At 39.6% G+C, this 13,971-nt stretch overlaps 1 protein-coding gene across 1 annotated transcript; it reads right to left on the bottom strand.

Annotated features, from left to right (window-relative positions):
- Nucleotides 1–2,475: 2,475 nt before the first annotated feature.
- On the bottom strand, nucleotides 2,476–3,149 carry LOC133806748 (uncharacterized mitochondrial protein AtMg00820-like; the record flags this gene model as incomplete). The annotated part of the gene is made up of 2 exons (XM_062244837.1): nucleotides 2,476–2,488; nucleotides 2,746–3,149. Coding segments are annotated over 2 exons (417 nt in total), but the record flags the coding sequence as incomplete, so codon positions are not given.
- Nucleotides 3,150–13,971: the final 10,822 nt, after the last annotated feature.

Below are 13,971 nucleotides of genomic sequence, written 5' to 3'. Positions count from 1 at the left end.
AAAAACTGATATCCTATATTTAATATATCCAATATATTAAAAATAAAATCTTAGTTATTTTAAACAATTTGAAAATAACTAATCAGTTATCAGATTTTTGTTTAAATAATAATATTTTAATCAAATTACAATATCTCATTATTTATTTAATATTTAAATAACTAAAATTGTGGAGCCTAGAAACTGATTACAGTCTTTTATGTGTGTAGCACAGTGACTGTGCACTGTGCTACACGTGTACCACATGCCAATGATGACATGTGATTTTTCCCAATTTTTATTATTATTTAAATACCAAAAATCCCAAAAATAAATTAATTCAAAATTAGTTATATTTTTGTTAAATCAAATAATTAATTAATTACACATAATTAAACAATAATTATGTTTGATACATAGAAAAATATTTTACTTATCACATAAGTCCTTTTTGCCCATTTTTGTATTTACCTTTGTCAGTGATTGTTTGAGCCATTTCGGGGACCATGGACCTATAACATTAAGCTCCAATAAATAAAATAAATAATTAAACTCTTTAATTATAATAGTTAATTTATTAATTATGATATTACTCCACTATAAATTCAGAATTGCACTCTTTATGTTATATATATACTTTTACAGAAATCTTTTCTTAAGTCGTCCATTGATATAACCATCTTACAATAGTTCAACCCTCTAATTAATTAGTTCATAAATTAGAATGGAAGAATTACCATTTTACCTTGCTAATTTACTTCTTATTCCTTAAGTACCATTAATTCACTAGTGAATAATTAATCTATAATCTAATTATAGATTTGAGCTCAAAATCATTCAGTTCTAGAATTAACCCTTAAGGGAACTAATATACGATCCGTTAGGAAATATTAGATTCCGTATTGTTGATACATGTTCCCAGCCATCCATGATATTAAATCTCCAAAACAAAAGTCATTAGCCTCATTCTTTGAAGAGACCTTAACGAATGAATCAAAATATTTAATAAACATGAACAGGAGTTCATGAGCACTCAGGATTTAGGTTGATCTATAAATGATCATTAGTTATGATATGAATTACAAGTCTTTATTGTTAAATGGTTTTTGGATAAAGACTTTAATTGATATCGGTCCATGTCATATATAATCATATTATATAAAGCACCTTTACCGAGATGTCTTACCACATCAATAATCCGAATCTAGATTATTTGTATCATTGCGATACTCAGTAAACTGTACGTACAACTCCAATTAAAGAATTCCATAACTTTAATTTGTTGTTGTTGACTATTTTTATTCATTCATGTGATCTTAATTCTCTCGTACTAATACAAGATCACATCCTCAATAATGAAAATGGATTTTTTCTGATATTTACAAAATTATTCAAACAATAATTTAACAATCTAAATATAACAATAATAATAAACCATTGTATTTATTTATTCACAGAATAAAAAAATGTCTTTACATGCTTTTAGGACACACTCCTAACAATCTCCCACTTGTACTTAAAGAAAGTGAGGCATTTCTCTCAATCCCATATTACGTACATGACCCTCGAATTGCTTTGCTGGAAGCGTGTTCGTGAACGGGTCCGCCAGGTTGTGTTCTGATGCGATTTTCAGAATGGACACATCTCCTCTATGTACGATTTCTATGACTAAGTGGTATTTGCGCTCTATATGCTTTCCCCTCTTGTGGCTTCTTGGTTCTTTAGAATTGGCCACTGCTCCACTGTTGTCACAGTAAAGAACAAGTGGTTTCTCCACTTCTGGAACTACTTCCAAATCTGTGTAGAACTTTTTCAGCCAAACTGCTTCCTTAGCTGCTTCACAAGCTGCTATGTATTCAGCTTCCATGGTTGAATCAACTATACTGGATTGCTTAATGCTTCTCCAGACAACTGCTCCACCACCAAGAGTGAATACTGATCCAGAAGTAGACTTTCTACTATCCTTGTCAGATTGAAAATCTGAGTCAGTGTATCCAGTAGGTTCGAGGTCACTACCCGAATATACTAGCATATAGTCTCTCGTTCTCCTGAGATACTTGAGAATATGTTTCACCGTAATCCAGTGTTCCAAACCTGGATTTGATTGATAACGACTGACAATCCCTACTGCATAACATATGTTAGGTCTAGTACATAACATTGCATACATTAGGCTCCCTACAGCTGATGCATAGGGATACTTTCTCATATCCTCTTGCTCTTGTGGTGTCTTAGGACACTGATCTTTGCAAAGAGTAATTCCATGTCTGGTCGGCAATTAACCATTTTTTGGAATTCTCCATAGAGAATCTTTCAAGCACTTTATCAATATAATTTGCTTGTGAAAGTGCTAGGAGCTTGTTCTTTCTATCTCTTAGAATTTTAATGCCTAGAACATAGCTCGCTTCTCCCAAATCTTTCATTTGGAATTTGCCAGCCAACCATTTCTTTACATTTGATAATGTCTCTACATCATTCCCAATGAGTAGGATATCATCAACATACAGAACTAAGAAAATCACAATATTTCCTTTGATGTATTTATAAACACATGCTTCGTCAACATTTTGTTCGAAACCATATGTTTTAATAGTTTCATCAAATGTTAAGTTCCAAGATCTTGATGCTTGTTTCAATCCATATATGGATTTCAACAACTTGCATACCTTTTGATCTTGATCATTTTTTATAAACCCTTCTGGTTGTTCCATATAAATGGTTTCATCAAGGTGGCCATTCAGAAAGGCTGTCTTGACGTCCATTTGCCATATCTCATAATCATAGATGGCAACCATGGATAAAAGTATGAGAATGGATTTAAGCATGGCCATAGGAGAAAATGTTTCTTCATAGTCCACACCCTCTCTCTGTGTGTAGCCTTTGGCCACAAGCCTTGCTTTATAGGTCTCTACCTTTCCATCTGCACCCCTTTTCTTCTTGTAGATCCATTTGCATCCAGTGGCATTAACATTGTCAGGAAGATCTACAAGTTCCCAGACTAAATTGGAATACATTGATTCCATTTCTTGATTCATGGCATCTTGCCACTTATCAACATCAGGGTCTTCCATTGCTTCTTTAAAAGTCAATGGATCGTCCTTTTCAGTATCTGATACAAGAACGTGTGCCTCATGTTCGTAGCGAATAGGTTGTCTCACAATCCTCCCACTACGACGTTGCACTGGTTTTTCCTTTTCAGGAATTGTGGTTTCTTCGGTTGTTTTATCATTAACTGATGAAGAAGATGGAGATGAAATTTTATCTATCATTAATTCCTCTAAAACTACTTTGCTCTGAGGTTTAAAATCATTCATATAGTCGTGTTCTAAAAAGGTTGCATTTGTCGAAACAAATACCTTTTGATCACTTGGGCTATAGAAATATCCACCTTTTGTTTCTGGAGCATAGCCCACAAATATACACACTTTAGACCTAGAATCCAGTTTTCCAGATTTAGGTCTTAGTAGATGAGCAGGACAACCCCAAATACGGAAATGTCGTAAACTAGGTTTACTTCCATTCCATAGTTCCAGAGGTGTCTTTGTCACAGCTTTGGATGGAACTACATTCAAAATGTAGTTAGCGGTTTGAAGTGCATATCCCCAAAACGATAAGGGAAGTGAAGAGTAGCTTAACATAGACCTGACCATGTCCAACAGGGTCCGGTTTCTTATCTCTGAAACTCCATTTTGTTGTGGCATTCCAGGTGCTGTGAGTTGGGATAGAATTTCATGCTCCAACAAGAAATCTTTGAATTCAGAATCCAAATATTCACTACCACGATCAGATCGAAGTGTTTTTAAAGATGTACCTAATTGCTTCTCAGCTAAAGCTTTGAAGTCTTTAAACCTATCAAAAGTTTCTGACTTCTTAAGCAATAGGTAAACATGACCGTATCTAGAATAGTCGTCAGTAAATGTGAAAAAATATTCATAACCACCTCGAGCTTGAATGTTAATTGGACCACATGCATCACTATGTATTAGCTCTAGTGGTTCTTTGGCTCTAGTTCCCTTCGAAGTGAAAGGTCGTTTAGTCAATTTTCCTTCTAAACATGATTCACAAACCGGTAGGGTTCCAACTGTTAGTTCCCTTAGAGGTCCATCTTTAGTTAACCGGTTTATCCTATCTAGACTAATATGACCTAATCTTAAGTGCCATAGATACGTGTCATTTTCTTTAGAAACCTTTTTTCTTTTGTTACTTTGTGGAACAGCTACTTTAAACAATTCAGAATTATTGAGCGATTTTTCTATTGGATTAAGCATGTACAGTCCGTCCTTTTGTTTTTCATGACAAATATTGTTCCCATTCCTTGAAATAAAAATCATATTAAAAGAAATGCCAAATTTTTGTTCATGTAACAAAGATAAAGAAATAATGTTTCTAGTAATTTCAGGAATAAATAGCATATAATTCAAAACTAGAAAATTGTTTTTAAAATTCAAACGGACTGTTCCACATGCTTTAGTTGAAACAAGCTCTCCACTTCCCACTCTCATAGTCATCTCTCCTTGCTCCAACTGCTTTGCGGACTCAAGCATCTGCAAACAAGAACAAATATGGTTAGTGGAACCAGAGTCAACTATCCATGATAATTTATCTTGTTCCACCATACAAGCTTCGAGTACAAGTAAATCTGATTTACCTTTCTTTTTCTCTTTTAGCTCGGCGAGATACTTTGAACAGTTTCTCTTCCAATGACCATCGACATTATAATGGAAACACTTTCCTTTGGGTGCCTTTTGTTTGGGGTCAATGTTCTTTTTGTTCTCGGGTGCCTTGGATGACTTCTTTGCCTTTTTCGGATTGTCCTTTTTAGGTTTGCTGTCATTGTTATTGCCTTTTCTTTTCTTCTTAGAAGAAGATGGTTTTGCTTCAGCAACATTTGATTTAGCCTGACTTGAGATGGTCTTATTCAAAGACTCAAAAGTTTGTAATTCATTCAGAAATTGTGTCATGTTAAAATCCAATTTGTTCATGACATAATTGGTTGTGAATGTAGAAAAAGCATGAGTTAAAGACTCAAGTATAATGCTTACTTGTGTCTTTTCATCCATGACTGCTCCATGCATCTCAGCTTCATGAAGTACATTGATCATGTTCAAAACATGCTCACGCACAGCTTGACCTTTCTTCATCTTAGCATTCATGTAGGTTCTAGTAGCCTCATGACGGCTTTGATCAGATGGGCGCCCAAACATTTCCTTAAGAGATTCTAGTATCTCAAAAGCAGTTTCCATGGATTCATGCTTTGTTCCTAAGACATCACTCATGCTTACAAGCATTTAACACGTAGCTTTGTTATTAGATTGAATCCATGCATCAAATTTTTCCCGAACATGTTTCGGGGCATTAACGCCAGGTTCTTCAGGACATTCCTCATTTAGGACAAACTTGTGGTTTTCGCTAACCAACAACAGATTCATATTTGATTTCCATTTTATGAAGTTATCACCAATTAATTTTTCTCGTGCAATCAAAGCAGTGATGGGATTTCCAGAGATAGACATATTCTGAATAAAATAAAAAATACAAATATTATTATTATATTTAGAAAAATAAATATAAAAGTTTTCGGAAATTAAACGTGGTGCATGAGCACAATTAAAACACATAAAATAAAGATTAATTTCCACGATAAAATTTTCTAACAATTAAAGTGCCGCCTTAGGGTTGGTCAAATTAATTTTAGAGAATTTATAAGATATTCTTATCTTTATTGTTTAATACTTAAAATAACTCTTTATTTTCTCTTTTAAACATTAAAGTACTGCTTAGTTTGGTCAAGTTATGATTATCCACTGCAAAAGCTTAATCATAACTTTGTGAGTGTAACCCATTATTTCGGAGTTCATGACTTAACTTAGGACATGCCACCTTAGGGTCGGTCAAGCCTAAAATACATCATTAGTTCCTTTCTATGTAAGAAATACAACCTTGCTATTGATATGTCTAGACACCTTCCTTAGGGGGACAAAAACAAAGTCGTTGCGAGGCACTATTCATATCTCACAGTGTTATATTAATAATGGAGACCATGGGTTATGTTTGAGATATCAACCCTCTCCCACTCACTATTTTGAAATAAGTGTTTTTAACCTAATTAATTCCAAATTAATTATAACATCTTTAAACCTTATGAACATAATTAAAATTGGAAAGAAAGCGAGTTTCTAGGTCCATATCCAATTTTAAATTACCAATCATGTTCATCTAAACTTTACTAAAAAACACTTTTACAATAAAGTTGGTTTAAAGAAAATAAGTCATAAAGACTTAAAAATTGGTGTGATATTTTACCAAGTTTTCAAAATAAAACTAAGTAATTTACATGCAATTGATTTCACAAAACCATTCATATAAACATATAAGACAATCCTAATAATCATATTTCTACAAATGAGATGCATGATTATGACTGTGTGGGTTTTTATGTATGGCATACAATGCATGAACATGTTATCAATCACATGAAAATAATTATTTAAATAAATAAATAAACAATAAATGTTGAGCCGAGTGCTTTTGGGTATTTCTAATTTTACAACCACTTTATAAAATTAAAAATAAATAAAATAAAACCGCCTTGATCTCCATCGGGCTTCTTTACTTTACTGTCGGTAGGATATGTGTCGTTGTTGGTCCAGAATAATAATAAGAAAACAATTTTCTAATTATTTTGATTAATTAAAACAAACTTTCAAATAATCATTATTTTTATTTTTCTTTTTAATTAAAACACCTTTTAATTAAAATTAGAAACTGAAATAATTAAATAAAATATGTTATATTTAAAATTAAATTTTGAAATTAGATTTTAAAAAAAATGTTTGTTAGGATAACAAAATTATCACATTATTTAAATATCAAAATTCTAATAAATAGGATATTTAACATTTAAAATTAAAAAAAAAATAACAGAATAATTTCAGAAAATAAAAAAAATTATGGACCAGCAGGATGGGGACACGTGGCGTCAAACGGAGCTGCCGGGGCCGAGTTGTACGGACCCGTCCGTACGACATCCCAGCAGCGGCTCGGAGGTCGACCTCGGAGGAGCGGCGACTGAATTCTGAATCCCGGGCTCCGTTCTGACTTTTGTGTGATCAGAATTACAATTTTATGGTGTCAAGAAAGGTCAACAAACTTTGCCAGGGGAAATCCTATTAAAACCACAGACCAACACATTATACAAACATTCCTATGAGATTTATGAGCAAATTCAAGAAAAAAAAACACTCAAGGGGATTTCGGCCATAGCATGGGTTTTCATGAAATTTTTGAAAAAATAACAACAATGTAAAGGCATGGAGAAGAAGACTTACTCAACTTTGGAGAACCTTTGACTTGCTTGGAGATTGCTTGAAGAAATGAAGAACTTCCCTTGAAGTCCCTTGAAGATTCGGCCAGAGGAAGGAGAAGACAAGGGTTCGACTAAGAGAGAAGAAAGAAAAAGGAGGGTTTGTAAGAGTAGGGGTTATTTAAAGAAAAAAAGTGGGGCTTATTGTTTATTTTTGGAACCTTGGCATTTCGGGGCTATTTTTTCTCCCCACGATCATGGACAGTTTTTTGCAGTGATCGTGGCCTATAAGTTGTGGTCTGCTGCATGGCGGGAAGATGAACAGTTATTTTTTATATAATGCCGTCAACTGTGTAGAAAAAAGTTTATTATGTGAAAGTATCATATAATAAACTTGGGGGGCAAATGTTATCCCAAAATTTGAAAATGATGATGTGGCAATAGAAATGACAAGTGGCATGGAATAGTTGGGTGATCTGGCTTAGCAGTAGCCCAATACATCAGTGAAGAGTTTGGACTGCTTGAGAGATGTCATGACCAAGCCAAGAGCACCCGAGGAGAGTACTTGGGCTAGGGTGTGACCGGTCGGACTTTGGTCCGAGGGGCACTCCAAGAGGTCCGGTTGGACCTTAGTCCGAGGAGAGCCAAGTGGTGTGATCAGACCTTAGTTTGAGGAGAGCCCCAAGTGGTGTGATCGGACCTTAGTCCGAGGAGAGCCAAGTGGTGTGATCGGACCCTAGTCCGAGGAGAGCCAAGTGGTGTGATCGGACCCTAGTCTGAGGAGAGCCAAGAGGTGTGTTCGGACCTTAGTCCGAGGAGAGCCAAGAGGTCAGGTCGGACCTTGGTTCGAGGAGAGCCAATGAGAGTGTGATCGGACCTTGGTCCGAGGAGAACCTAGAGGTGTGGTCGGACCTTAGTCCGAGGAGGCCCCCAGGGCTGTGGTCCGAGGTGAGCCCAAAAGGTGACTGGTCAGACTTTGGTCCGAGGAGAGTCTAAGGGGTATGGTCCGTATGCAGGTGTCCAGCATGCATATGTCTGACCAGCACTTGTGTGTGTCCAGCATGCACGTGTTCGACCAGAAGATGATATTCATCAACCAAATAGAATAGACTGCGTCAAATTCCCAGAAACGGCTTCAGCAAGAATCGGTCTGGGCATCGCGGGAATCTCTCATTCCTTACTCAAATTGAGGATTCTGTTGCATTTATGAATATTTTGTGTAATTGAAATATAATATGAGTAATAGAATATCCCGATGCTAGGGGGATATCGGTTTCTGATCCCAAGCCTATAAATAGAGGGTTAATGGGATCAGAAAAGGACTTTTGGCAATTTTGAATTTTGGGTCCGAGTTTTCTAGAGAGAGAAAGTGCGTTTTCTTGAGAGAGAACTCTTTTGTATTATGAGAATTTACACTGAAGAAACTCAGTTGACACTGGTTCATCTGATCTTGAGTGTAGATAAAGTAATCAAATCTCTAAGTGGATTAGGCTATTACCGACTGATCGGGGCTGAACCACTATAAAAATCTTGTGTGTTATTTACTTTTCTGGATTAAACTGTCTGTGTCGTTTGAATTCTCTTGAAGGTTTGTCGTTTTTGACGTTCTCACGTCGTTGGCTAAAAACACAGTCAACATTTTGGTGCTTTCATTGAGAGCCTGAAGAGAAGAACAGACGGTACCTGAGGCAATATGGCACCTAAGAACACCAATGCAGCCTCCAAGAAGACGAGCTCCTTTAAAGAGCATGCTAGATCAGAAGGTCCTAGCGTTCAAGATCGTGAAACTGAGCCCAGGGTCGTCCTCGAGGACGTAGCACCAGAAGTTGAAGAGCTCCAGGAAGCCATGAGCGCCTTCCAGGAGGAGATGGCTCAGTTCAACGCCAAGCAAGAGGCGTTCGCTGAGGAAATGGCTAGGCAGGACGCCGCATTCGAGCAGTAGAAACGAGAGATGGACGCTAGGAGTGAAGAGATCCGTCGACAACAGGAGGAGGCCGACAGGCGGCATCGCGAAGCTGCACTCGCTCTGGAAGCAGCTACGCAGCTGACCCGAGCCAATGCCCAGGTTGCATCTGGGGTGGCAGCCACCACAGAGGCAAGGACCACAGAAGCTGGTCGTAAGAAAACTGATAGACCAGGCAGGGGTGGTAGTAACCCACCTGGTCATGAGGAGGACGGAGCCCGATCGCGCACAGCCTCAACTCAAAGGGGGAACTCCAAAACCCCCTCAAGGAGCCACCGATCAGAGACTTCCAGATCAGGGAGTCACAAGTCAGGCAGCAAGAAAACACCCCCTGAGCAGGAGCACAATAAAGCTCCTCGTGGCAATGAGACTTCCCACTTCAAAGATGGGCATGGGCGTGATGAAGCTGACAGTCATCACACTGACCATTCTAAGGAGAAGAATAATAATAACCATCGAGGAGGGGAGGATCGACCAGCTCAAACAGGAAGGCCACCAAGGCATCCTAACCAGCACAGTGGCAAGGAGCACGTTCCACCCAGCAAACCATCCGAGAAGACTCGGAGTACGGTGTTCGATCGGTTGGGAAAGCACACTGCTCAAAAGGACCTGAGGGACGTCATTGATGATAGAAGGAGGACCGTCCCGGTCGAAGGGCAAGAGCCAATCCGTCCTACCAGTCGAGTATAAATACTCGATGATGGTTTGTCGGATAGGAACACCCAACCAGACGGTCTCGAAAGTGAGTCCCCAGCGGTGGCCCCAGGCATCCAAGCCCAGCTTGATGCTTTGACAGCAACAGTTCAGAGTTTGTCAAAACAACCAGTTGCGATTGATCCGGTAGACCACAGAAGTGGCAGCCCGTTTTGTGCTCGAATTAGAGCAGCTCAACCACCAGCGAAATACAAAGTACCGGTACTGCCAGTTTATACAGAAAAGGCAGACCCGGTAAGACAAGTTGGGAAGTTTGAAGATCAGATGGAGTTGCTCGGGGTGAGTGATGATTATCGCTGCAGAGTCTTCCCCACCACATTGTCAGACACTGCCCAGGAGTGGTACTGGAAATCTAAACCAGACTCCATCACTTCTTGGGAGAGTTTTAGGAAGGAGTTTTGCAGACAGTTTAGCACTGCTCGAACCCCTCCTGTTTATGCCAATCACTTGGTGGATATTAGGCAAGGAAAAGATGAGTCTCTCAAGAACTACATTCAAAGGTTCATGAGAGAAGCTAACCGAGCTACTACGGTTGGAGATGAGGGGAAGATGGTGGCGATCTCTTCCGGCATTATCTATCGAAGTCCTTTGTGGGACAGCATCCACCATCATCCAATTTCAACATTACAACAATTTTTAGATCGGGCAGATAAGTATATGAAGTTGGATGATGCAATTGAGAAGGGAGAAAATGGATTGAACAATCCGAGCGGGTCGAATGATCCCCCCAAGAATGGTGGGAATGATCAGAATGGCGGTTAGAAACGTGGGAATAACGGGTTTGACTGCCACAATGAGAAGAAGGCTAAGTCGGGACCAAACGACAAGCCAACGAAGTATGAACCTCGATTCACCAACTACACCACTTTATCGGCGAGCCGAGCAGAGATCTATTTGGATAGTCATCAAGAGGTCCCTTACCAGAAACCCCCACCAATCAAGAAGGAGATGAGTAAGAGAGATATGAACAAGTTCTGTCGCTTCCATGGAGACTATGGTCACGACACGAATGAGTGTAATCATCTCAAAGATGAGATAGAGTTTCTCCTCCGGTCGGGGAAGGTAAAAAAGTATCGAGCAGAGAAGACCCAAGGAGAGGGAAGCAACAACAATCCTGGGTTCAAGCGGCAAAGGTCCCCACCTTTGCAACCCGAGCCTGTGGACTTCATGCTAGATACTATATGTGGAGGACCACATCTTGTTGGAGACAGCAACAAGGCGAGGGAGAGGTATGCTCGCACCCTTCGTCATGAGTTGGGTGCGGCATCCACCTCCGAAGTTATGACAGTGGAGGAGCGACCACCAAAGAACCCAAGATATGAAAGTGAGTCCCTCACTTTCACTGAAGAAGATGCTCGACACGTGAGGTATCCTCACAATGACCCTCTTGTTGTGACAGTCCAAATAGATAATATGAAAGTGAAGAGATGTCTGGTCGATACAGGGAGCTCTGTAAACATTATTTATAAGTCCTCCTTCGAGAAAATGAAGCTATCTATCAATGACTTGAAGCCGTGCTCTCAAGTCATTTATGGGTTTACTGGAGAAGGATTGTCACCAGCCGGGACAATCAAGCTGCCAGTCACGACAGGGGAAGCTCCCAAGCATGAAACCATAATGACCGAGTTCTTGATTGTTGACTGCCCGTCCGCCTACAATGTGGTTATTGGTCGACCACTACTCACAAACTTGCATGCGGTAGTGTCAATTTGGCACCTTTCCATGAAGTTCCCGACCAGTGCTGGCATAGGCTGTGTCCAAGGAGACCAAAGGGAAGCTAGGGAGTGCTATAATGCCTCGGTAGCTAAGGCAAAGAAAGGGGCCAAGGAGAACAACATGATTGTATGTGTTGAGAGAGAGGAGGTGGACGAGATGGATGTCGACCGGAGTCTTGTAGTTGTAACTGATGAAGAGATGTTAGAGGAGTTTGGCCAGGAGAGCACTCTTGGTATAGGAGAGTAGAAGACCCCATCCGGTGATGAAGTCACCAAATAGGGCGTTGCCCAAAGCGAGGGAAGGGATTTTGATCCTCGCTTTGGGGATTATGAAAGTGATGTGGGACTGTCCGAGGAGTTAGAGGAGGTCCTTATAGATGAGAATGACCTGACGAGAGGGGTCAAAATTGGGAAAAATTTAAAAGCAGAGATGAGAGCACAGCTGATAGAATTCTTGCGAAGGAATCAAGATGTCTTCGCCTGGTCTCACAAGGATATGGTGGGTATCTCACCAACTGTGATTAGCCACGTGCTCAACGTGGATGAAAGCTGTCCAGCAGTGCAACAAAAGAGGAGATTGCTACCACAACCTTGTTCAAAAGAACATTCAAGTAGGCATAAGCAAATGGAAGTGGGGCAAGTATCAATAACTTTGCTAACACAATCTTGTTCAAAAGAAAATATACCATCAACTTCAGTATCTCATCATGATTTGAAAGCACTAATCATGGACAGTATTCGAGAATATTATGCAACAACAAGTATGCCTATTCTTGGATACCACAAACCATACCCGTCCCATTATGATTATGTTCCATATCCCCCAAATTTTATAAAATAACATTTTGAAAAATGTAGAAAATATTGTTTTATATTATGTTATTATTATTTATTTTTTCAAAAACCTCTAGAATGGGAAACCAAGCTGTATAAAATATTTTGTTTCCTTATTTATATGATTTTAGCATTACCCAAGAATATACTGTATTCAATACCAAATCTATTTATAGGTTGTACAATGCCTATTTAAATGGCATAGCTCTTAAGAAATAATATATCAGAAGCTATTTTCGACATGGTATCAGAGCCGATACCTTCACCCTAGAAATTGCACCTGCCTTCTTTTCCAGTCCTAGAAATTGTAACCTCCTCCTTCTGTCCCTATCGTAGCCTTCTCTTATTTCTCACGGCCACCTTACCCGATTCAACCACACAACCTACCACGACTTCCATCACTAATGATAACTCAGCTGACTCCACCATCAACAAGGGCTCTTCCGATGCCTCCCCCTCTCCATTTGATCACCAAAACTCTCTACGAATCACCATCCACTAGGGCTATGCAAAATTTTTTGCAACCCGCTATAACGCCCTACCTCCTTAGAGCCGTTACTAAGTGAGTTTAAAAACGTGCTTTCGACTTGCTAATTGAGGTTTTAGATCAAATAGTGTAATTAAGCCATAAACAGAGGAAAAACTTTAGAAATAACACCACAGCATTGAAAATCATAAAATTTTGACACCCGGGATCCCAAAATACAGTTTAGAAATATTTACAACATAAAAACTGAACCAAGTCGACTAAACGACAAAATCTAAGTTTATTTACAAGCATCTCCCAAAATCCTCTGGCTATGGTAGCCAAGCTAGCCAAACATGTACACGCCGCCTCACGCCCGCTACACTCATGGTTGGTTGGCCTTCTCTTTACCCTTACCTGCACCACAGAGCATCTGTGAGCCGAAGCCCAGCAAGAATACCCACAAACAGATAACATATGCAACACATATATCAAGCATATAAGCAGGCCACCAATGAGCTAAACACATATGGCCTAGCTGTCCTAGGTGTTTACCAAGCCCTGGGTTCGCGGACCACGCCGTGAGGATATCCTAGGTATCCTTTTAAGGATTGGCCCTGGCAACTCGCACTCCACGTGCTCAACGCTGCTCCCGGCCCCTTGCCATTCTCGGCCTTACACTCATCGTGCCCAATGCCGTTCCCAGCCCTTCGCCGTTCTCGGTCTACAGCGTTCCCGGCTCTTGCCGATCATTAACATCATAACATACATAGCATAACAAACAAGTACATAATTCTAGCATATTCAGTTAAAGGGCTACGCCCCGCAGTTCTAACATATTGGGCTCAGCCCTGCATACCAATTCTATTCAAACACATTGGGCTCAGCCCTGCACACAAGCTCTATGGGAACAAGGGTTTTCTTACCTGAGTCCCGAGCTCTCCGAGCACCGATGTCCCGAGCACAGTCCTCTAACTTGAGCCTCTCCGAAACCCTA

Source organism: Humulus lupulus, chromosome X, assembly GCF_963169125.1.
Source record: "Humulus lupulus chromosome X, drHumLupu1.1, whole genome shotgun sequence".
NCBI classification, from domain to species: Eukaryota; Viridiplantae; Streptophyta; class Magnoliopsida; order Rosales; family Cannabaceae; genus Humulus; species Humulus lupulus.
This window is presented reverse-complemented; position numbering and strand designations above follow the sequence as displayed.